This window comes from Balaenoptera ricei, chromosome 6 (genome assembly GCF_028023285.1).
Source record: "Balaenoptera ricei isolate mBalRic1 chromosome 6, mBalRic1.hap2, whole genome shotgun sequence".
NCBI classification, from domain to species: domain Eukaryota; kingdom Metazoa; phylum Chordata; class Mammalia; order Artiodactyla; family Balaenopteridae; genus Balaenoptera; species Balaenoptera ricei.
This window is the reverse complement of record NC_082644.1, coordinates 82,238,719-82,264,438: the sequence shown is the minus strand read 5'-3', so window position 1 is coordinate 82,264,438 and position 25,720 is coordinate 82,238,719. Positions and strand designations below refer to the sequence as shown.

At 40.0% G+C, this 25,720-nt stretch overlaps 1 protein-coding gene across 5 annotated transcripts in view; it reads right to left on the bottom strand.

The window, feature by feature from the left end:
* Nucleotides 1-25,720, bottom strand: part of TLE4 (TLE family member 4, transcriptional corepressor) — a 147,920-nt gene that overhangs the window by 87,549 nt on the left and 34,651 nt on the right. For 3 of the 5 annotated variants that reach the window (XM_059924964.1, XM_059924968.1, XM_059924965.1), the window contains exon 6: nucleotides 12,863-12,937. The exons of the other annotated variants lie outside the window; for them this stretch is intronic. In XM_059924964.1, coding sequence (XP_059780947.1) covers nucleotides 12,863-12,937 — 75 coding nt within the window. The remainder of the gene's footprint in view (nucleotides 1-12,862; nucleotides 12,938-25,720) is intronic. 5 annotated transcript variants of the gene reach the window in all.

The following is a 25,720-nucleotide window of genomic DNA, read 5'->3' as shown; positions in this document are numbered from 1 at the left end:
GATATGTATGGAGAGTCACCATGGTTTAGCAATGTATCACTTAAGACAGTTCCTCTGCAAGTTACAGAATACCCAAATAAAAGTGGCCTAAATAATAGGGGTTTTTATTACTCGCACAACAAGTCCAGGCTCGGCTGGATGGCGGCAGTATCAAGGCTCTGGGTCAGCATCTCTGGTTCTCCTGACCTCTCTCATATCCCATGTCCCCCAGGATGGCTGCTGCAGAACTGAACATTAACTCATCCTCACACAACCATGGTCAAGCACGGAAAGAGGGCAATTTTCTCTTTATGGGTCTTTCGTTAAAGAGACAAAGGCATTTCTTTACATCTCCTTGACCTGGACAGGGTCACATGCCCACCGCTCATCTGTGAGGAAGGCTGGACAGAGCACCTGGATGTTTTAGCCACAGTAGGAGGTAGGTTCAGCCTGCAAGAAACAACCAACAAAGCCTGCCTTGACATTACCTTTGCTCGTGGGCCATCTGAGGATATGAGTTGAAAGGAACCCCAAAACAGCCTCTGAGTTTTCAATCCAGGTAGACAGCAGCTTAAATTGTTCTCCTGCCCTCAACAGTTTCTTTTCCCAGATATTAACTTATACAGAGCTGTGTCTATAAATTGCTTTGGATCAACCCAGAAACATCTGGGAAAATAAAAAAAAATACACGACTGCCACTTTGCTTCGGGATCACAGTGGCACTGTCCCTGTTAGTCACAGAAGACAACCTGAGCACCAAGATAAACTCTCCCCCTTTATCGGAATCTACCAAGGGGAAAAAAATGCATGAGAATCACAAAGGCAGAATAGCTGCCTTCAAAAGGAGCTGCCTTCAAAAGGATTCAAGAACGTGCCATTAAGTTTTACTTAAAGGTTTGGGGGACGGGGTTAGCTCTAGCTCTTGCTTATTAGGTCAACAGCATTATTTAAGTTTGCAATATTAATATATCCCATGAAGTAGTGTTATTCACAAGTAAGATTTTCTCAAGATGGAGAAATGAAGAAAAAGTACAGTTTATCATAAGAGAATAAGATAATTTATAATTTCAAGAACAGGACTCCCCCAAATGTATTGGCAATCCCTGTGCTTTATGTCCCCCCTTACTGGTCCCTGCCCTTTGTGTGGTCCTCCAGCAGCTATCCCCCTCTGTCACCCACTACTGCCTATAATTAGCTTACCCTCAGGCTTTTGCTTTCAATGGGTAACTGCTACCCCATCCGGTGTCCCCATGTGCTTGGTTCATAACTTTGTATAAACACGATTCATCCATCTATGGATCTACCTCTCCCACGAAATCATGAACACAGGGACCAAGAGGCAGGGACCAGTTCTTAGTCATCATTGTGCCCCAGGCCTTTAAAAGGTACATGTATGAACAGGAGACTAACAAAAGTATTCTGAAATACTTACTTGCCTGTATTTTCTTTTGATACAACTATGTGAAGGCAGCTGCTAGCTCCAGTTAATACCTCTTAATACAAAAAATATCCCAAGCAATCATTATCATTAGTTGTTCAAGATTAAATGTTTAATGTGGTTAACTTATTTTCCGTAATACCTATGACAGTATCAACATAATGCAGTTTTTTGTTGTTGTTGTTGTTTTTAACCCGCCAATAGTTCAAGAAACTCCCTCATCCCCGGGGCACTATTCAGAAACAAATTCAGTGTAAACTTCTGATTTCCAGGTTTCTGAACAATTATGCAGCAATGTCTCCTTATAATGCTATAGACAACTGCCTTCTGTCTACACACATTCCAACAAGTATCGTACTATGTCAGGATCTTGTGCAGTTCGATTCTTGGTAAGGTGCAGGCTCAAACATTTTTTGTCATGAGACCCTATGTGAACGTTAAGACCAGAATTTCTCCTCTGGACAATGTACATCCTCCACACACCCCCAACACACACAATTCTGCCAACATTTCAGGGAGCTAATGGACAGCCTGATAACCAAGCATGAAACCCAAGAAGATCCAAGGACCCAGGTTAAAAATACCTGTCTTGGTACTGGTGTTTATGATAACTTCTGATTCTTACATATGACAGTAAGTTACAAAAAGCAGGAAGAAACACAGTATGAGTCAGGAGTATCCAACTGATAGGTGGAGCTAGTATACACTTCAACTTAGGCTAACCAATTACTATGTGCATCAAGCACAACCAATTTCACTTCCCTTATTGAGCTCTGGACCCTAAACACTGTACAATACTATAATGGATCTCAGGATAAACAGCCTATTGATCCCAGTGTAAAAGAAAGAACAGAGTCAAGGGAACAAATAAGGGACAAGTGTAACAGAATGGTTAAATGTGTGAGCTCTGAAGTCGGTCTAAGTTTGGTTCCCAGTTCTGTCACTTCCTCCCTGTGTGGCCTTCAGAAAAAACTACTTACCCCTTCAGAGGCTTGGTTTCATTATTGGTAAAGCTGGGACAATAATACTCCCTTCCTCATGGGGTTGATATGAAGCTTAAACAAAATAATGTCTACAAATGCTAAGCACAGTACTAACACAAAGCAAATAGTCGATAAATGCTTGCTATTTTTAATTACTCCCTTAGGGAAAAGAATATAAGGCTAGGGATGTAAACCTAGAGAAATAACTGTGACACAAAAGGCCCCCAAGTTTTAAAATAAAAATTCCAGAGTCATCAAAACAAATAGGTTTACAAACCATACAATATTAGAAAACTGGATAGCACTTTAGCGGCTATCAGCTCCAGTCCTGCATTCTACAGGTGAAAAAACTTTTAAATGAAATTCCTAAGATCACACTACAAGTGACACCCAGGATTGTGTATGTATTTCCTACCAGTCCACGCTTCCTTCCTCTCAACCTTGGCTCAAAATTGTGGGACAAAAAATCAAAATGCAAAAATAGGTCAAAATAGAATATTTGTTCATTTAACAAATATTTATTAAATATAATAAATTATTGCATGTTTACTAAACAGTTACTGAGTATCTATTATACAAATATTTATTGAAAATGATGAGCTACATATTGTTCTAGGCACCACGGCTATAAAAGGGAACAAGATCCCACCTGCTACTGAAGGGAAATTAACACACACATAAACAAATAAATGGTAAATGCTCTGAGGAAAATAAAACAGGCTACTGTACAGAGAATGAACTGGGTGAAAGAGCTACTAAAATCTGCCAGCCAGGGAAGTCCTTTCTCAGGAGATAACATCTGAGCTGAGATCTTAATTTTTTTTTTTTAACATCTTTGTTGGAGTATAATTGCTTTACAATGGTGTGTTAGTTTGTGCTGTATAACAAAGTGAATCAGCTATACGTATACATATATCCCCATATCCCCTCCCTCTTGCGTCTCCCTCCCTCCCACCCTCCCTATCCCACCCCTCTAGGTGGTCACAAAGCACGGAGTTGATCTCCCTGTGATCTCCCTGTGCTATGCGGCTGCTTCCCACTAGCTATCTATTTTACACTTGGTAGTGTATATATGTCCATGCCACTCTCTCACTTCGTCCCAGCTTACCCTTCCCTCTCCCCATGTCCTCAAGTCCATTCTCTATGTCTGTGTCTTTATTCCTGTCCTGCCCCCAGGTTCTTCAGAACCCTTTTTTTTTTTTAGATCCCATATATATGTGTTAGCATATGATATTTGTTTTTCTCTTTCTGACTTACTTCACTCTGTATGACAGTCTCTAGGTCCATCTACCTCATTATAAATAATTCAATTTCGTTTCTTTTTATGGCTGAGTAATATTCCATCGTACACATGTGCCACATCTTCTTTATCCATTCATCTGTCGATGGACACTTAGGTTGCTTCCTTGTCCTGGCTACTGTAAACAGTGAGCTGAGATTTTAAAGAGGCACATGAGGAAGACCATGTCAAGACATGGAGGATGGGGGTTCTAGAAGGTAGAAGAGCTGGTGCACAATCCCTCAGTCAAGAAGATGCCTGGGATATCCAGGGACAGAAGAAAGAGACCAATGTAGCTAAAAGTCACATGAATCGAGTGAGGGGTATGTGAAATCAGAGAGGTGGGTGAAGGGTCAGCACACACAGAGACTTGTGGGTCATGGTAAGAAATTCAGACTTCATGCTAAGCAAAATGGGCAGCCATCAGAGACAGGCTTTAAGCCGGGGACCAAACAGATCCAATTTATATTTCAGAAGAAGATCATTCTGGCTGCTGTGTACAGAATGAAGAACAGAAAGACAAATGCACAAACAAGAAACTCTATCAGGAGGAAGCTGCTGGAGACTAGCAGGAGTATCCAGGACCAGGGGGAGATGGCAGAAGCAGTCACCCTTAAGAGAACAGTCTAGAGGCACAACAGACACCATTTTTTAAATGAGAGAAAGTTGTTCTATTGAGCTTGGATTCTTCCCCTTCCTCCATCAGCCAGTCTCTTGGATACTGACAGTTAAGGACCTGAGTTCTGAGGGGTACTGGAAAGAAGGCAACCAAGAAAAGAAACACAAACAAAAAACCCGGAATGGGGAATAGCAATAACGAAAGTTACAAAAATCAAGACAGCATGTCATTAGCAAAAAAAACAGACACCCAGTTTAATGGAACAAAATAAAGTCCAGAAAATGGACCCCACACAATATAGTCAATAGATTTTCGACAATGATGCACAGCAATTGAATGGAGAAAAGACAGTCTTTTCAACAAATGGTGCTGGAACAACTGAATCGAATGTCCATCTAGGGGGGGGAAAATAAAAAAGGAAAGAAAAAGAAAAGAAACTCAACCCATATCCCTGTATCTCACACCATAAACAAAAATTAACTCAAACTGGATCATGGGTCTAAACATAAAGCTTTTAGAAGAAAACCTAAGAGAAAATATTTGTGGTTGTGGGTGAGGCAGAGATTACTGAGAACCAACAGGAGTCAAAAGTTAGGACTTTAAAGAAAAAAAATTCATAAATTAGACTTCATCAATGTTCAAAACTTCTGCTCGTCAAAAGACATTATCAAAAAAAAAAAAATTAAAGGATGACTACAGATTGGGAGAAAATATTTGCAAAATAAAGTACATACGTCCAGAATATTTTTTTAAAATTTCGAAGTACTTGATTAAAAAAAAAATAACTGACTCAAGAAAAATAGGCAAAGAGTTGAGCAGATACTTACCGAAGAAGATACAGAGATGGCAAAGAAGCACATAAAAAGACACTCAACATCACTCGCTATTATGGAAATGCACAAAAACACAAGTACCACTATACACGTATCAGAAATGGCTAAAAACTCCCAAAACCTACCATTCCAAGTGCTAGTGAGGATGTGGAAAAAAGGTTCTCTCATACATATTAGTGAGACTGAAAAACAGTATGGTCATTTTGGGAAACAGTGTGTCAGTTACTTTAAACATACACTAACCATATAACTCAGCAATCCCACTTCTAGGGGAAAACTTACAAAATTTACAAAATTCTGTATGTTAATATTTACTCAGGCTTTATTCACAAACACCAAAACCTGGAGACAACCCAACCGTCCTTCAAGGGGTGAATGGCTGCATAAACTGGTATATCCATACTGGAATATTATTCAGCTATACAAAGGCACTAACTGCTGATACAGGCAACCACACAGACAAACCTCAAATGCATCATGCTAACTGAAGATGAAAACTCAAAAAGCTACATAGTGCCTAATTCCATTTATATGACATTCTCAAAAAGGCTCACTTTGGGAGAAAAAACATCATGGGCAGTTGCCAGGGACTGGGGTAGGGAAAAGGACTGACCACAAAGAACAAAGGAATTTGGGGAGGCAGGGCAAGGCAGGAGAGAAAACTTCTGTACCTTGATAGTGGTGGCAGTCACATGACTTATACTGGGTTGTCAAACTCACAGAAGTATAAGCTAGAAAGAGTAAATTTTACTTTATGTAAATTATACCTTGATAAATCTTTAAAAATATACAGAATATTAATAATGAATATGTATTGCTCCCAATTCCAAATAAAAAAAAATACAAATTTATAAATGCATGCAGCCTCATTTTTACCAAGTTTTCTATTACCTGTTTCTCCTTATTCTGCTATCCTTGGACACTAAAGTTTTACTGAAATTAAAATGTGCTAATTAAGGTTGATTTATGTGTAGTAAAATGTAAAACCAGAAAGCTTACAAACACCAAAACCTTAGTAAGATGATTTAAATGTAATCTGAGGATCATTTCAGAATATGTTTCAGGAAACACTAAAAAATATTTAAATGTGCCCCTTTAATGGGCTGCAACGAATGAATGAACAAATGAATGAGTAGATGTAATCATTAAATCATTCTTAGTATTCTATAAAAGGTTCTAACCTTTTCACGAAAGTCCTTAGGAGATAAGATCACAAATGCATTTGTGCATATTTGACTGATGTGCTAGGGAGCTCTGAGGAGAACACACACCAACAGCCCTTAAAACGTAGCCTAAGTCATCAATCCTTTAATTGCCTGTTTGGCGGGAGCCTGCCTCCTCTCTCCCAGCTTTGAGGGACACAAGGCAGGTTGGGTCCACGCGGGAAAAGGTCTGGCTAGATGGGAGTTGGTGATGTTGCTTGTAGAAACATTACTGGGAAGAAGTCAGTAAGAGAACTAGAAAAGGGGAAGCAAAATGGGAACAAATAAAAAAAACAAAAAACCACCACACTAACCAATAAAAAAGGGATAACAACATGCAAACTTGCAAGCTGCCTTGAGTGAAACCTGCTTTTCTGTGTAACACTTCCCAACCAGTCCTCTGGACCCCTACACAGGCTCCGCCTGCTGTGCACTGGTGTGAATGAAATGCAGATGCACAGCTCTGGGAAACTCCACTTTCTTCTTAGTGGAAGCCCAAAGCCCACATGCTTTAAGCTAAGTCAGATGCACCCACCCAGACACATTGTGCAGCTCCCGGTAACACTGTGCGCTTGAATCTACCAGGAGCTATGGAAACGCATTTATTAGGGGGAAGGAGGGAAAGAGGGCTCCCCCTTCAACAGGAGCAAAACGGTAGCACTGCAGGTTAGCAACAACTAAGAACAAACAAAACTGACTAGCTTCTAGAAACTTCTTCTAGAGAAGCTTTGTAACAGAAATTAACAGAGTGTACAAAGTAAGCACAAATTAGAAATCCTGTTCTTCATCTAGGTTTATTAGGGAGTTCTGAAGTAGAGACAGGGTTTAAAAATTACTTAAGTATATGAGAGTCTTTGATATGAGAGAAGGGAAATTACTGCCTCTTAGAGCCTCATCAAATTAGAGCACAAAGATAAGATTATGACTACATCACTCAATAACACAGTCCCCTGATCCACAGTAAATGAACAAGTTAAAAAAATAAAAATAAAAAAACAACCAAAAGTGAGGGGCACACATACCAATATAAGATAGAGGAATGTGTAGAACGACGTTAAAACTGCTTTCTTTGGATTAGATGAGCAGGTAAGCAAAGCCCCACAACTGCAGAAAACCAGCCTCCGCTCTCCACCCCCAACCCTTATCCCACCACTCTACGTACATCATGTAGTCAGTGGCTGGCATATTTTATAAAGTCTTTAAGCTCCAGGCACACTGTTGAGTAAAGACAGTAACAAAGCTGGAATAAAAATCTCTGATATAACAGAAATCTATTTTATAGCTTGTTTTTAAGTTTATTCCATATAATACACATTTAGAAAATACCGATAGTAATCAGAACAACAAGAGAGGGAAGCTCACCTGTAAGTTCACTGAAAAGTAGTCATTTAAAAAACAGTGTAAAAGCTGAGACGTTGAAGAAAATGTTTTATGCACAGAACTCACAACAAACTATGATTGTAGCACATGAGTTCAATTGCCTACCTACACCAGAAAGTCACCTTAAGAGCTCGAGGCCTATGAGGTCAAATACTGAGCGTCTCAGATTCTCCAGGAAAGCGGAGGGACGGGGCTTGGCTGCAGTTAATCGGGAAAAATGATTCCAAAACAGGAGTGGGGCTTGAAGAAAGTGATCAGGGAAGGAGGGAAAAACTCAAAACAAGGTAGCTGATCACTACTTTAGGCAACTGAACTCCATCCTGCGGGGACCCCTCTGTGAAGGACTGTACGCGGAAAGCATCTCAAAGTCGCCCGCCAAAGGGTCCGGAGGGGAGCGCTCCACTGACTGTTTACGTATGAGCCCAGGACGACCCCATGGAGACAAGAAACCCCCTCACCCCTCCACGCTGCACACGCCGAAGTGAGCAGTGGATTCCCCACAAAACGCACTGGGGAAATGAAAGAGCTTCCCAGTGCAGCTGAGGGGAGGCGTTGTCAAGCCACAGAAAACATGTTGTAGTGGCGATCACTAGAGAGAAAGGCAGATAAGGAGGGTATGAGGTGGGCCAGGGAAGGACAACACCGTTTCTGCACTGCAGGATATCTGTGCCCAAAAGGGGTGAAGAGTACAACTTCTGCAAAATTAAGAATACCTCTGGAAAGCCCTTTATTAGCAAACACAGAAGAGATAAAATACGGCTCTCAGATACTTCACACATTTTTGCTTTTGTCAAAAAAGTGAAGTTGTATTTTTATTTCAAACTTTGTGCTATTAGAGGCTGTGATGTAATGGTGGGGAAAACACATATACACACGTTTTAATATATACACATATTTATATCTTTCAGCTTTTTTGCCTAATGGCTAATTAGTTTATAAAGATAACAAGGGAAATTATCACGATGGTGGATCTAAATGCCTCTGAAACTTAAAATGGCTGTTTTTAAATCTATAATGGAAAAAGAGGGACATACCATTTTAAAACTGTCATACTGCAAGACCTTGTGCCTGAATGCCAATCTAAAATGCATATATGTGTACACACACACACAATTTAAGGGCCAATCATAGGACAAGGACAATAAAACAAAATGCTAAGAGGAAGGAAAAAAACCCCAAGGGTATTGTCTTTCTTTTTTTAAACTAACTCAAACACATAGAATGGTAAAGGCATAGTCATTTAAATCATTGCCTTAGTAATACAAGTAATATTTAAATAGATTTAATAGTGCTGCTCCAAACCAATGAATTATGGGTTTAAAACCTATTAAAATGTAATGTTTTTTTCCTGAGCTGAGAGGAGAGAGATTTAAATCCACTGAATTTTAATATTTCAGCTTGAGCTGCAGGAGGTAGAGAAAGTCCAAATGAACTATTCCATCAGCACCATTCAAGCATGAACATTTTAATCAGTTTTACTTCCTTGGAGTTCTCTAACACAGTTTACGCTGTCATTCTGAAAGCACTTAACACAGAGAGTGTGAAAAACCACCAAGGCTTGTTATTGCCTTTACAATTGATGGCAAATAATTCTGCAGACTTCCTATCATTAAAATGTCACTGCTAAAAATTGAGGTTCAGCATTTCTTGTGCTAAACTGCATTTTCCTACAACACCATGGCATACCTGTTCTTAAGGATTTTTTAAGGGGGTGTGCTTTTTTAAAAAATGCACATTTCTATCATTTCTTTCCTCAAAGAGGTTAAAAAAGAGGGGGAAGGAATCCAAAGGAACCCCATTTTCTATTTTTACAAGCCAAACATTTTCTTTTCCGATGTTTGTACCAACAGAACTTTTTTCTTAATGGTAGTTTCTTTGGTGAAATTCTTATGAGGTTCCAACTTAGCCTCCTTTATTAAACATAACCACATTCACACAGCATGTGCTGATTATATAGTGTAATGGATTTTAAAAGCATTTTAAGATAGTCAGATGACTCAATTTAATAATACAGGAAATGAAAACATCATTTCTAATTAGATCGTATTACTGATTTAAAACTACAATTTGTGTGTTGTTCCAACAGTGTGATCTTACAGAGATTCTAATTTAAAAACACAGTGGCTAGCAGGACACATGACAAGATCTAACTAGATGCATAACGCTCCCACAGCCCATTTGGGGGAACTCCGGGCAAGCTTCAAGGAAATGTGAACTACGAACAATTCAAAACAAAACACAAAATATTAACTATAGAAAACAACACAGGCATTTTCCTGGGGTTTTTTTCCCTATAAATAAAAGATAAATGATATTTAACTTATTTCAATCTATCAACAGTTTTAAACTGAACATGACCTGTGAAAGAAATCATTATAACTGTGTTTCATTCCATTAAACACAACTAGCTTACTGTCAAGAGAACAAGCCGCCTCTCCAGGTTTCGGGCTCACTTCAGCTTTTTGCATTTAAACTGCATGGATCACTGGTTTGGCTCATTTACCAACGAAGGTAGAATAATACTGCAGAGTTAAAAAGGTGCTTCATCAGATTTCATTAAATTTGGCAACATTTGCGCTTGTCTGGATGGTGTGCCTACATATAAAACAGACACATACGCAGTGAGAAATAAATGAAGCTCTGCAGGGGCTTAGGTGGGTCTTTGCCTCTCAGGAGGAAAACTTTCATTCCCTGGGTGCAGAAAATCACTGACGACTACCTAAAAATCAAGTCACAAAAATCTAAAATTGACCTCTCATCACTTTTGGTAGCAGGTCAAAATACCACCACCTCACAACACAGCCATGCCTAACCAGACACAGAACAGCAGGTGCATTTAAAGTTCCACAATGTTACAACTGAAAACTACTGGACACAAGGCACTAAGCAGGGCTGAAACAGAGACCGAGAACAGCAGCCACAGAAATGCATCAAGCGAGTTGGGGTGTAACGGGGCTCTTTCCTTCTCACTTGGTTTGTGGCTCCCTAAATCTGCTGGGTTTGTTTTTTCTATTTCTGCAATCTGTTTTGCAGAACAGTCAGATTATGTGATTTTGATTCCATTTACTGCTCAGATACAAATAACTTGGAACTGCCACCAGATCCACCAACTACAGCACACGCTGCTTTGATAGCATGCAGCTCTAAGTTAGTTCTTCAAATAAGTTTTTAGGTCACCAAATTAAATTAGCTTTGTTTTAATAATTAAATCCATATATACACAATATGTCTGTCAGTTACTCGGCTACAGTCTAATAAATCATCTTCTCCCTGAGAAAAGGCCATCTGCCATCCCATTCAAAACAAAGTATGTAAATGAAATAGATATAAAACAGTATTAAAAATATACTTGATGTGATCAAAGGGAACTTGTTCTGCTTATACATCTTCCCTCATATTTTTAAGCAACATTCAACACAAAACAATGTGTTTTTGATTTAGATTAATCTCACCACTGTACCGACAGTAACTAATAAGACTCAAAAAAGAAACATAAAAGCATTCTGTTTTCCTAGAAAGGGCTGCCAACCAGACATAAGGTAGGATGGCTACGTGTATTTTAGCAGTTCATACAAAAATAAACACCAAGCCAGAAATGACCCAGGCAGCTCTCCTATAGGTCCTCGCCCACGTATTCTCTCCTTCGACAGCAGACTGTATAGCGGGTGAGGAAAGGAGGTCCTATCCCTAGTGACCTTGGGAGACTCGGTAATCGAAGTATATCCCAAAAGGAATACAACGTGTGCTTCAAGCAAACACAGCTGGTATATACATATACACTAACTTTAAAATTAAAGCTTTCTCAACGTTAAAAAAAGAAATTTTTATACTGCCGTTTTCTGGAATTTTTGGAAATAAAAACTAATTGTGAAATGTATTCATCTCTCATCTCTCCACCACCCCCCGAACACAGAAAATATACAACAAACGAGTCTCTACATGGCTTGTTCTGATTCAGCCTCTTCTTTCCAAGGGGCACTTCTGAGGAAATAAAGGTTACTCTTTTCCATTTATTATGTCTTCTAATTTACTACTGGTATTTTCTTGTGGTCAGAGGGACACAAAATAGAGCTCAAAATAGCCCATTAAAAACAAGCTGCAATCAGACTATTGCTCCACCACCATCGGCAGCCATCCCAGAGTTCTGATTTCCTTGTTAAAAGACAGAGGCATAATTGAAGCAATATCTTCACTTCAGATTGATTATCAGGCGACCCTTATCCGCATCTTCACTCAGCAATTTGAATTTTAATGAAAGTAAATGGAATAATTAGCATTTCAAAGTGTGTTTGATACACTGAGGGAGAAAAAAGGGAGAAGACTTTTGTGTATAATCTATACACAAAAGAAAGTATTTGGGAGGGGGCAGAAAGAGGAAAGTACAGTTGTAGTGTCTTCATTAGAATAACCTAAGGAACTGCTCCTAACAGCTGCATAAACAGAGATGTGAATATTGTGCTTTTCTCAGCTAAGATTTTTTGCCTTTATTATTTCTAAGTTTTAGCATCTTATTTTATTACTGGTTACCTTAATCGGGAAGAACAAAAATGTAAGTGGAGTTGGAGTGATTGCTCAAACCTATGAATTCCAGCAGGATTTCTATGCAACGTTAACGGTACTAGGAAGGATTTTCTAACTGGGCCGCTGATTTTGCAAAAAGGTGTAGTTCATCAATTATTTCTACTACCAATGGACACTAGTCCTTAAAGAACCACTCATCACACGGGAGGAAGAGTAGCAGGGAGATGCGAAAATGTACATTTTATTTCACTAAAAATGGTATTAAGATACTCTATATTTGAGGAAAGATAAAAGAAATCAGGTCATTTTAACATCAGGGCAATGTGTCTCTTTACTGGCAATAGGCTAGCAACAGAGGCTGACTGCAAAGGAAAGAAATATTATGAAAAAGAACTACTCAGTCTCCTTAGGGGGAAACTTTTCAGGAACACTGTCAACTTGAATTGATGAGAATATGTCCACAGTTTCTGACAAACTTCATGTGAGACTGAAGGCAAAGTGCTTCATTTCACTTTGTGGTCCTCTATTGCCTTTTGCCCCTTTGGTTGAACAAAATTTAAAAAGAGAGCGAGAGAGAGCTGGTAACAAACACTAAGATGATGAGAGCTAAAATGGAAAGGCCACGTACCCCAATGATGGCGTTCAGTTCTGCCATGGTCACCTGCTTGGCCCGTTCCACAGCCTGCACCACTTGTTGCTGGTGCTATAAATGAAGATCAGAAACAGAATACAATTATTTGTTTTCTAGTCAGTCAAGAACAGCTTTTCCTAACATGTTCTCTAACTTTAATTACATGCAAAACAGGATTCAGGGGTCTCCATATTTCAAATAAAAGCTCTTGGGTGGTGGATGACTAAATGTCTAGGGTACCTCTGTGTCTACAGTGCTGAGAAGTAACTGGACATCCAACTGCAGGGATCATCCCTGCGCCCCCATGAAAGATGCTTCCTTACAACTGATAGAAGAAGCAACTTAAATTTTACTTTCAAGTCAGTGGTGCACTTTGACCCAACATCTTCCACAAATACTAACAAAACAACACAATCCATCTCACCTGCTTTCTTTGTCTTTTTCTCTGCCACTTACATGAGACATGTTTTGAAAATATTTCCTACAAGTGCTTATTAAGTTTCCACCTGGTATTTGTTAGAGAAGACACTAGAAGGACATATAGAATTCAATGTTTACGTTTCTTCTGTAAATGTGAAAAAAGCGCTCATATTTTCATTCCTGTCATGAAGGGCTGCATATTTAAAAGATATTAAAAATGTACAACTCTTGCCAGCAGTAAAGTTTAAGGACTTCAGGTATTTTTTTTAAATGCAGTAGGAAAACTAAAACCTACAAGTTTAAGTTGTTTTTCTTTTGAAAACTTAGGATGGACAGCATAGGAAAATCCCTCTGACCACAATTAAGTTCTAAAGAGAATAAGCAAGATCTGATTTTAACAATTTTAGGAATATTAGAAAAATTAAATAGCACAGAAGTCTCTGCATGAAGGCACTCACATCTGGACACACACGAGTGCTTATACAGTACCCCCAAAATGTAAATATTATTCCCAACTAAATACACTTGAACACTCTAGTACATACACACTCAAATTCAGTCTAAAATAGGTCTCTTCTGTACTCTTTTCAACTTGGTTTAGTGAATGAAGAGCCAAAGAGACTGTGCTGTGAAACAGGTACTCCTCACTGTGGTTGGGAAGAGTCTTGTTTTGGTTGATTCCAGCTGAGAAATGTACTAACATTCTCTACTGATCTGAAGTGAGTACGAAGTTCAACTATCATACTGCTTAATACATAGAAAGAGCTAAGCCATCAGTTATATGTGAAATTCCCCTTGACATACCTGGTACTACACTGAAAAGCCCCCAAATATACAGCTACTGGGATTAACTAGGGTGGCCACTATTTCCACTTCCCAGCTCTGTAGGGGTAGTGAGGGGGGCGGGGGGGGGGCTGATACGGGAAAGGAAACTGCTTTAAGTTAGTTTATCTACATGCAGTGTTTTCACCCTTGATTTCCTAATAGAAATGTGTATTTTATGCCTATTAATAATGCAAGGAAAACTGTCAAATAATAACAGATCCCTGCATTTTACACTTTTAATGGACTCTGATCATTAAACTATACACCTTTTAAGAGTCTGTTTCAAAACAAGGGCTTCAGAAGCAATCCCCAAAATCTTTATAATAGATATCTCCAACCATCCTTACTCTTTAATAAAATATTTACCAAAGTGAAATAATTCATTTTCCTCTTTCTCTGAAAGTAAAAATCCTAAAGTATTCATGAAAACACTAGAAGGAACAGAGAGGTATAGTCGATAAAACGGCCAGTAATAGCTGTTCTCTCTTGAAGCCAACCTGACCATGTATGTTTATTGAGCCTCTACCATGTGCCAAGCACAGAGCTCGTATTTAGATTTAGGACAAATCTGGTTGTCAGGGCAGTGAAAACTAGCAGTACTTGGAAAGCAGAAAAAACAAACAAACAAACAAACAAAAAACATGTAGGACGACTCTGGGAATTATCTAATACTCGAAGTGAGTTTATGGACAAAAATTTTTATGGAATTTTCTACCTTTTACTTTCCAACACTCAACAATGGCTGCTCAAAACTTCCATGAAACTGAAAGCCAAAGGAACACATGTACACTTACCCAACATGCATACCTCTCATTCCATTCACGCATCCATTCGTTCAACTAAAGTTTTTAAAAGCTCTTACTCTCCGCCATCTCTGTATATTACTTAAATACCTCTCCATATTACTGAAATATCATCTACTTTACATTAAGTATTCAAAGAACAGTTCCATGAGACAGAAATGCAGAAAATACATCTAGTTAGGGCCTTTCCACCATGAAGATCGTTCAATTCTTGCTTCATAAACTGGATTCCAACTGCCAATATGAGCAAAGATGCCTTAGGCAGTGGGGATAGCTTTCTGACTTGGCATTAAAATCAGGTACATTTACTGAGAAAACCAGAAACACACCAGTGAACCGTTAACACTGACATCAGATGCTTTTATAGAAACTCTTGCTAAAAAGCTAAAATGACAATGGAAGTCATGATTCAGCTCCTTCCTTTTCTCTCATGGCAATGGCCATGGGCTAATAATACCATATCTGAACTTTACCTGTAGTTCAGGATTTTACTTCCCTATTTCTGCTTACAACCGTGAATCATGTGGCGCTTAAGGACTTTTTGAACAGAAGCTCCCTAAGGCAAAGAATGCCTCCTCCCCCCTTGTGCTCTGACAGCACCAGAAACACTCGGACATTGCTCACTCAGCCATGAGTAACACTGTACCACACACTGAAGAAGCATGAAGAAGGGCAAATGATCACAAAAGAAAAAAATGAACACTAGGCGAAGAAGCCCTAAAGCACTCTCGCAATAGGACCCAAAGAGGCATTGTTTTTCCATTTTCAAATTTCAACATATAAACTCTCTGACTCAGAAAATATGGCAAGTTTTTCACATCTTCTTAGAACCGTGAAGGCTTTCCTATTATGTCTGCCATCTCTTCCCCTTCTCTTCCCCTTCCCCATCTGCTCCTCTCCTCCCACTCCACCCACATCTCATTTCCTCTCCCACTTCCTGCTGGTCTCCTCTGTGGCCTCACCGCAAGTGGTGACAGCCACTCTAGCCCCAGTAAATCTGCAGGAGGAAGAGTCCTGTGGCCCCTCTCATTGCTCAAGCTGCTCACTCTGATACGAGCTCCCAGTCTGAACTTTCTACCAGCACCACCAAATAAAGTGTCAGTAGGAATACATTAATAAGCCAAGGGTCTCTGAGAGAAGGGCCTCTAACTGGGATTTGGAGGAGAGAGCGAAAAAAATAAATAAAACCTCAAATATGTATTCTTTAAAATACTGTAACCTATAATTTTAAAAAATCCAAACAAACAAACAAAAAACCTAGATTCTGATTATGGTTTCACGACTCTGTAAATTTACTAAAAATTACTGAATTGTACACCTAAAAAATGAGTGAATTTTATGATGCGTAAATTACACCTCAATAAAATACTGTGATTTAAGGAATACAAGCATGGTTGTAAAAAAAAGACCAGTAAAATGAAATTCTATACGTTAAATCACTTGCCTACTTACTTTCATCATCATAAAATTACTTTTTACACTTGTTCAAGGTATTGAAAATATTTTTTTCCACAAGAAAGAGACTAAAACAATATAAGCTTATGGTAAGTCCAACAAAGCCTGCTGAGAAACTGGCATTAACAAACCACTAGAATATATACCTTACATGTTGAACGTATGTTTCTCAGAAAAGACTACAAGGACAGTATCTGCCATGCCAATACTTTGAGTCATGGCAATAGATCTGGTACCTGTAATAAAAACTTTAATTTAAAACTATTATCACAACTTACAATTTTTTTTAATATCCCTCTTATTGATAGGGGTAGTATAGTGGTAGTAAGGACAGATATGTGAAATGAACTAAAATTCTTATCCTGACGTGTGGAGATGCAAAAGTGAGCAAGAGATAATGGCCCCTCCTCCGCACACGATTCACACAGAGCATCTTACAATACAGGAACGTAGGATTTAAAGTACTAGGGAAGATTATTGGCAGGAATGGTCAGCACATTTCCTGGGGCATCAAGGAAAGGCTTGTTTTCTTATTCATTCATTCATTCATTCAATTATTTATTAAGCACCTACTGTGTGCCAAGCACTGTGGTAGGAACTGGGATTAATGAACAAGACAGTGAATTAATAATATTCAAGAGGCTTTGTAATTACAGTTGCAGGATAGTTTCCATGAAGACAATGACAGGATGCTAAGAAATCACTCATCAGAGAAATATCTAATCAAATCTTAGGGTTGGGGGAAGATTCCGTAAGCAAGTGGACCGGACAACTGAGACCAGAAGAATGTGCAAGAGTTCCGCGAGTGAAAAGCAGGGAGAAAAGAACTGGAGGCAAAGGGAACAGCCTGGATAAGGTTCCTGAAGGATAAAGAAGCTTGTCTATCAAGGAAGAGAAAGAATGCGTGGCTGGAGGAGGAGAGAAGACTGCTCCCTAACTCCTTCCCACGCGATTCTGTCTCTAAATTCTCCTCCACAGTAGTGCACCCTCAGGTGTTTAAAAATGGCATAATGCGTGTTTTCAACTTTCTCTATTCCAGGTCAAATATCCCCAGGTCACTGGCTTTAAGAGACTCACTCATCCTTCTGGCTACTCCTCTGGTTGTGTTCAATGTGACTAGACACAATTTGATCCTGAGCAGATCAAATCCAAGTAAAAGTGTCACTCCACGTCCATTAAGTCAGAGCCTTTTCCAGCAAGTCTACCAAGTTTATTAACACAAATGAGCTATAAATTTAACCAAAACTCTTTTAGTCAGTCTTTCCTAAATGGTATCCCAAGAAATGTTATTTAGGCCCACAAGATATTAGGTTATTACTTATACAAAACATGATTTTAAAATTCACAAGGTGTAATTTGGCTAATACCTGGCAAACTGCTCGTCTTCTCAGAGCTTCAAATCTCAAAAGAGGGTGAATATGTACGTAGGCCTTTCCAAACAATTTTGGCTATGGAGCTTGGGATTAAGGCTCTCAGGAGACACCTTGGGAAATGTTGCCCAAGTCTTCTTGTACTGACCATTTGGCCTTGTCTTCTTCATTCTCATTCATATGCAGGCAAGGCATTCTTCACTGATATGTCCAATAAGCTCTACGAGTCCAGAGCTTTCCAACAGAACTTTCTGCAATGCTGGAAATGTTCTAGATCTGTGCTCTAGCCACATATGGGTGGATATTGAACACCTAAAGTGTGGCTAGTGCGACTGAGAAACTGGATTTTTAACCACATTTAACTTTCATTAATTTTAATTTAAATCTAGATAGCTACTTATGGCTATGGCTACTGTACTGGACAATGCAGCTCTAACTTAAGGTACCTTAAAGCTTAAGTCTAGTAATAATAATCCAACCGCTACCTAACTGAAAGTCAAAGAAATGAGTCACTTTCTCAAATACACACTAATTTTTTTAGACACATACAGATAAGAGGTGGCATTGCTGCCTTTGGAAGGAGGCCCACATTTAAACCTGCAGAAAAAAGTTCTCCTTCCTGAGAACCATCTTTCATCTCCTGAGGGGAAGCAGGCCATAAGGATCTCACCAAATATCCAACTGTCAACCAAACACACAGCCATGCAGAACAAGTCAATCTGTCAACCATGGAACTTGGGACAAGATTATGCTCTCTGATGCCTCACTCAGTATTGTGAGAAAAAACATATTTTAAAGGAAAGGCCGCCCAATGTAAAAATTAGAAAACTGGTCCAAATCCTCTGAAGCCCCAATCCAGGTGTATTAGTCACTTTAGGACATTCCTTAGATACACAACACTGTCAGAACACATTACCAACACTGATAAAATGGCCCTGGCTGGGAAGCAGACGTGTCCTGTAAAGGCTGCTGGCACTTAATGAATGATCTCAGGTCTTATGGGTGTCACTGCATACATATCAGGGGATCTCTGGTGATTTCAGCCAAGCTCTCCTACATCAAACCATGTTATCACAAGCCATTGACTCCTTACAAAGTTAACAAGCAGGAAGACAAGTTAACCTGGTGCCATTATGAGGCGAGAACACTACCACCAGTGCATGTAACCACTGTATTTTGTTCATTTCCTCCCTAAGGCACAATATGAAAGTGACTGATCACATTTTTCAACTTCTATTTCATGATTATTCTACACATGCAAAATGTGGTTCAGAATAATTCAGTACCATATTAAGCCAGGTGCCAAATAAACAGCACTTGACATACAACCATATCTCATAACACAGCAAAAGGGTTTGTTTTCCATCAAATTAAAAGGACTAAATTTATGGAAAGCCCCAAATAGAAATTCAATGATTTGACTGGCTATCTTAGCCTACTGGAACTTAAATGAATGTTATCACTACTATGTAATTGTGTATTATTTTCTACTATTTAAATGCAATGTAGAACATCCAAATAAATCTACAGAATTCTGGAGAAAACACAACTACTACTCATTAGAAAAGCTAACAAGGCAATAAAAACACAGTTTTGAGTTAGTTAAAATTAAAAATTAAATTGGCACCAGAAAGAATTTAAGTTGGAATGTTCCCTTTTCTCTGGGTAAATGTAAGAATAAAAGTAGAAAGAAGGCTTAAAATTTTCACTCCTAAAAATTCTAATGATCAGAGAACTTTGGTTAAACGTGCTCAGAAGAATGATTTGAATTCTTTTTTTTTTCATTTGTTAATATTCACAGATGCAAGCAAGGCAAAAAGAGCCACTCACTCCAATCTGGGCTCCTCCACAGCCTCCACGCAGCCTGCTTCTGCTTGCAGAACTCAAGGAACAAGAAAATTTAGCTTTGGAATTGCAGAGGACTAGGGGAGGAGGGCAATATCCATCACCTCCTCGGCACTGGATGACTAGAAACTAGTTGTAACGACCTGCTGAAAACAAGGTTAAAGATGGATAATGCCATTTCTCCAAATCTAACGATGACCATGGGGGTTTAATAAATGGGAATTAGGAAGCCACTGGTCATAAGGAACTACTTTCTGTTCTCTCACCCCATCCAGTAAGGTACACACATTTCAGGTTACTTCAGGCTGTGGCTGGAAATGGTTTGAGGCCCAAGACATTAAAAATGGATCAAGTTTGATGCTGCAAAGCAATCAACCTGAGCTACTTTTTCTGAGATGTCTTAAAATTCCACAAAACCAAGAGTGACTTATCCAATATATCTTTCATGATTTGGAGGGGAGGCAGACTGTCGAAAATTTTGATCCCACTTTCTCCAGTTTGAGGACAAGACACATGCACAAAAGAGTATGTCTGAGATAGATGAGGGGAAAAGAACTATAATTCAAGGACTCACAAATGTCCCACTTATGAGAAGCAGTTTCCTTAACAATAACTTTTTCAGCTTCAAGCAGCATGTTCCTTCCAGCAAGTCTACTACAAAATATGGCAGCCCTATGAGTGATCTCCTATATCCCATCCTTCACTTGAGAGGGGTCTTCAAAAATCTTTGTGCTTTTAAAAATATGGGCATAAACATAAGCTGTGTATCTAGACCTAGATGGCCCACAGGGCCTATCACTGTTCATGGGGGTTCCTTTTCACCCCCTGTGCATGTATGAATGATAAAGAATGCCTGATGGGTGACTCTTTTTCCCTACACTTCAGACCTTGGAGGAGACTTCTATAACAAGAACTTTGCATTATTTTATATTTTATGTGATAGATTAAAATACAAGTTGTGCTGATTATATAGTCAGAGCTAGGGTCTGTCACATAAAGATACACCACTGGTTCAGTGTGACTTCCCTTCAGATCAACACTGGTAATAATAATAATAATGCTCACTATTTTTATTTTGTGCACAGCACTGTTAGTCTAGAAGCAATTGCTAGCTGTCCCTTGATATCCCTTCTCTTACATTAGTTTAAGTTTTAGGTGGGCATACTCAGCTAAGACTACATTTCCAAGTCTCCCTTGCAGCTAGCTATGGGCAAGTAACCAGGCACTGGCCACTGCAAAGTGAGCAAACATGGGAGCATCACGCACACCACGACCTTAAAAGAAAAGGCACAAGTTCTCTCGTCCTTCCTGCTGGCGGGGGCAGGACACGGTGACGCTGGGGACGACGCACATCAATATATAAGGGACTTGAGTTTACAACATCGTGGAGTCACCAAATTAGCTACAGCTGCTTCTATGCAAACTGTGATGTGAGAGAAAAACAAACTTTTATATTGCCTAAACCACTGTTCCTTTAATCTCGGTTAAAGCAGCCTGATACCCAGCTAGGTCTTTCACGTTATCACTAGTCCTCATATAACAACCCCATGGTGCAGGTATCCCATTTTTCAGATGAGGAAACCGCAGCCCAGAAAAATAAAGTATTGTGTTCAATATGATAAAAGAAGCAAGTGGCTAAGCCAGGATTTGGTCCCAAATCTGCCTGACCTCAGGCTCTTATCACACTGCCTCACATAACATAACTCTTCCAATGGACTCTGCTCCTTGTTAGGGGAGCAGCAAGTTTCTGAAAAATGCAAATGGTACTCTGAGGAAAGAAGACTTTAAATTATCACGTAATACGTCACCATCATGTAATACATTACTGACCTACAGCCTATTAGGGGCTTGAAGTTCTCAAACGTCTTAAGAAAATCTTGTTAGTCACCACAAACCATACCCTGCCCATCTCAAAACTAAACTATTTTATAACCCAAGGGAAAAAAAGTACAAAAAGCACAACTGTCCTCAAAAAGCACAACTGTCCTCTAAGTAAGACCCTCAGCTAGTGCCCAACATTTAGTTAATGCTTAATCTAGCAGGATAAGACAATACTTACAGGCTTTCCAAAAAATATAAAATATTCCCACCCTTCTGAAAGATCATCTGTGTGGAGCTAACCACGCACTGTTGCAAGCATCCCCTGGAGCTGCGAGCCTAGCTTATTTCACAGGAAGACCGCCAGCCAGCCCGCCCATTCACAAATATTACCTTCAACTCTTCCCAGTTTTTTTACCGACTCCCTCCCTCCTCTCCAGATGTCTTGGGACCCAAAATAAGCTGGAATAAAATTCATTTCTCAGAAAAGGTTAAAAACAACAACAACAAAAACTGGCATTTACTATCCAAAGTGTTTTACATTTTAATACATATAGTACACATTGTAAAAATGGGGATACTCTCACCATCTACAGGAATATTACAACTCAGAGATCAACCTTCCCAATATAAAGCCAGTAAGATGCAGAGTTGGTCTGATTCCAAGTTAGCAGGAACACTTGTGCCTTGCTGCCAGGGTGTAACAAGTGGTGCATAGTTTTCAATCTACATTAGAATCGCCCTAAAGGTTATGTTCCTGGAAAGGGGGGCTAGGGGGCACTGGAGATAAGTCAGTACTTACTGGCATCCTTCAATTCTGCTGAGTGCTCACTAAGGTCTAAGCGTCTACACGCTATATCCTGAAATCGCTGACGAAGAGCCCATCCACAGAAACTACTTGTAAAGACAAAACTAACTCCAACTAAGCCACCAGGTATTTTGAAAACAGCCAGTCCCCCAACTAGACTGAGAAATTTGTGTTTTTAGATCACAGTGTGTGTAGAACACAGACCCCATCCAAAATCATGGTGTCTTCTGAGGCAAACTCTACAGCGTGAACACCTTGAAGAGTTGTCACGTTTTGGATCTTTTGCTTGCTGGTTGGGGAGAGACGGGCGTTTGCTAAATTGGAAAATTAATTTTGGGAGCTAGAAGAGAATCACCCTTGAGGCTACCTAATATGCCTCATGGAGATTTTTAGCTAGTTCACAGCCCTGGGTTGTTTTAATTGATACTTTTTCCCCCCTATAAGCACATCAGAGAGGAAGGTAAACAATACACGCTCTTCCAAAGGGCAATGACTAGAAAGGGGAGGGAGGGCTGGCTCCAGGTCCTCTCAGAAGGGAACTCTGGGCTTCTCAGCTGCTGCTGCAGCTAGTACTACTGCCAGCCAACCTCAGGAGCCGCTCATTACTACGTGCTAAGCTGCACCAGACAATCCCAGGGAATCCTCACAGCAATCATTATGCGTTCCATGCTATTATTTACTTCATCCTACAGATGAGGAAACTGAGGCTTAAAGAGGCAAATCACTTGCTAAAGGTCACCCAGCTTAAGCAGGTTACAGTAAGCCATGCAATTTTTAACAGGGAAGCCAGGACTCGACCCAGATGTGACCGTCATCATCCCTGGCCATCTCTTGCTTAGGGAACTGCCAACAGGAAGTTGGTATAGTTCCTCCTCAGCAAACGAGACCTGAAGTGAGACAGAGAAGAACTTCCCATTTACTACTTTGAGATTTGCCTTTTACAGAAGAAATCTGAGGGCAGCAGAATTCAGAAAAGTCTTACCCATCCCTAGAAGCCAAAAGAAAGTGGGAGAAAAGAACAGCTCCAGACAGGTGAGGACTCACTCACCAGGTTTCTCTAAATCCTGATTTTAAGGATCCTGTGAAATTTTGAGAACTGTAAGTGACAGTTACTCACTTAATGAAAAGAGTTGGCAATATCTTTGTTTAATGCCTGGGACTTTGGAAGTAGTTGTACACAAGTGCAATAATAAGCACATCACTAAAATAGATATTGGCTATAATTTTTTTAAGTGTTTTGGTGAAATCTAATGGGAAAATACTTTTCTCTGATGTTACATACATAGACACATTTCGAGTCCTTGAGCTACAATTATACAACTTAACTTCCCAAAAACATGTCTTGCAGTTAAAACTAAATTTATTCAACAGTTGTCATTCAGTACATATTTTTTTAATTTTAGAAACTGTGGTACACTAGACACAAGCAATATTAAGCAGGTACATTAGTCAGCACATGGGAGCTAAATTAAAAATAGACTTATCTAGATGTCTGTAAATTCACTTCTTGTTCCTGCCAAACTCCAAAAAACCCCTCCGACCACTGTCCTGTAGCTTATGCACTAGTCTTCAGGAAATGCTTTTCTTTTTTTCTAAATACAATCATTTAGTTTTTAAATAAAAATATTTTAAAATAAATTCTAATGCCGCAGCTGCCCTTCTGGCAGTGAGACTGTCACACAGAGAGCCGGTGTTAAAAGATCAGATTAAGAGCCTTCAGTCCTAGCACCAAGTGACGCTTGCAGCCACGCAACAGTGATTTTGCACGTCTCTGACGAGACAGGAAATAGAATTCATCTTCCTCCAATAACCTGCCTCCTGCCCTCCCTCCAGACTACAGTCCATCTGCCTCAGGGTAGAGGCAAGTAGTGCGATGCTCACAGAATGCCCAGAAGAGGAAACAAGGTGGGCCGCGTGCAGACACAAAACATCCGAGAGGCCCGGACTGGACGGCAACTAACGTGTCTGTGGCCCACACATTAAAAGATATACACACACCTTAGGAAACTAAAAAATAGAAGAGCCAATTAAATCCAAAGCAAGCAGAAGAAAAGATATACACAGCATCAGGATTTAGAAAACCATGACACAGGTCATCCACTACACGTGTCAGGGATTTCAACCAGGAAACGTCAAAAGTATCGGGGAAGTAAACAGTGAGTAGTGAGATTATGATGCCTACCCTCCCAGATGAAGGCAGAAAAGGAGTTGCCCGTGTCTCCCCACGGCTTTCCTCTACAGGGTACGACCTCCTTAGCCAATTAATTCTAGTCCCGCCTTGCTCAGCACCACTACCATTACATAGTCTGTTCCTACCGGGCCTGCTCACACAAACAACATAACTCAGGTGGGAAAACGACCTATTGGCAAATCAACTAGCTCCACCGACACCCCAAGATCTCCTCCCACATCTGAACATTACCCCACAGATCCTGCAAAAATGCCGTGGGAATAAGCTGTACTGGTGATTATGTGTAGGAGTCTGTGTCTTCAGAAGCCTAAAATCTAACACCACCCCAGAGAAAATTCAAACTTTTCCTTTTCCCTCTGCCTTGGGGAACAACACCTCAGCCTGGTCACAGCATGGTGGGTTACACATCCTTCCCATTCACCACCCCCATAAAGCAGAGCTGCTTAAAGTAAGAAGAAACACACGCTAGTCTGGATCAGGCAAAGGGCAGCCAGACTTCCTAAAGAAATGCAAACAGGCCCCTTGACTCTCCTTCAGCACTCCATGTAATCTAGTCAACAAGCAAATCCTGAGTAGAAACAGGTAAATGGGAATATAGTGGGTGGTGGTTTTGTGGTCACAGCTAAAGGACGAGAAAGACATCCTTTGTTGTTAGTGATCCAGAAGAGCATCTGAGTTCAGGATATTAACTTAGGTCCGTGGCTTGTGAATATGAGCGCCCCCAAAGGATATATTCCCATGAAAGTTCCTCATGGTTACTGAGGTCTAACCCAGCTCAGACCAAATAAGAAGTCAGATAGGGATCCACATATCTATAACACACATGAACGCTCAAATACCGGCCGCATGCTAACCTCAGCGCATGCCCACTGGCAGGCAGGCGGGTGAACTGTTCTCCTGAAAAGCAGTGACACAACTGAAGGGAAGGAGGGAAGTGCCTCGGTGCCTTCCAGCCCACAACACCAAGCACTGTGGCTGCAAGACGTGCAGCTATTCCATTTATTAGCTTCTTCCTTCTCACAGCTGATCTTACCTGAGCAAATGAAGGATTCAGTAGTCCAGAAGCAAAAACTCTCTCCAGCTGGTGCACCTAAACTTTGTAAGTACTAAAAGCAAGCAAGCAAGCAAGCAAGCAAGCAGAGGAGGGGAAAAAAAAAAAAAAAAGCCACCATGCACTAGAAATGCACCTCCTCATTCCACCACGTGCGCACCTGTGGGCAGCGTGCACACTTCCACTAGTGGGAGCAGAAGAAAGCAAAGTGAGTGGCACGTGGGGGCTTGGCAAGGCGTGAAGTCCGTGGTACTCGGAGAAATGAGTCC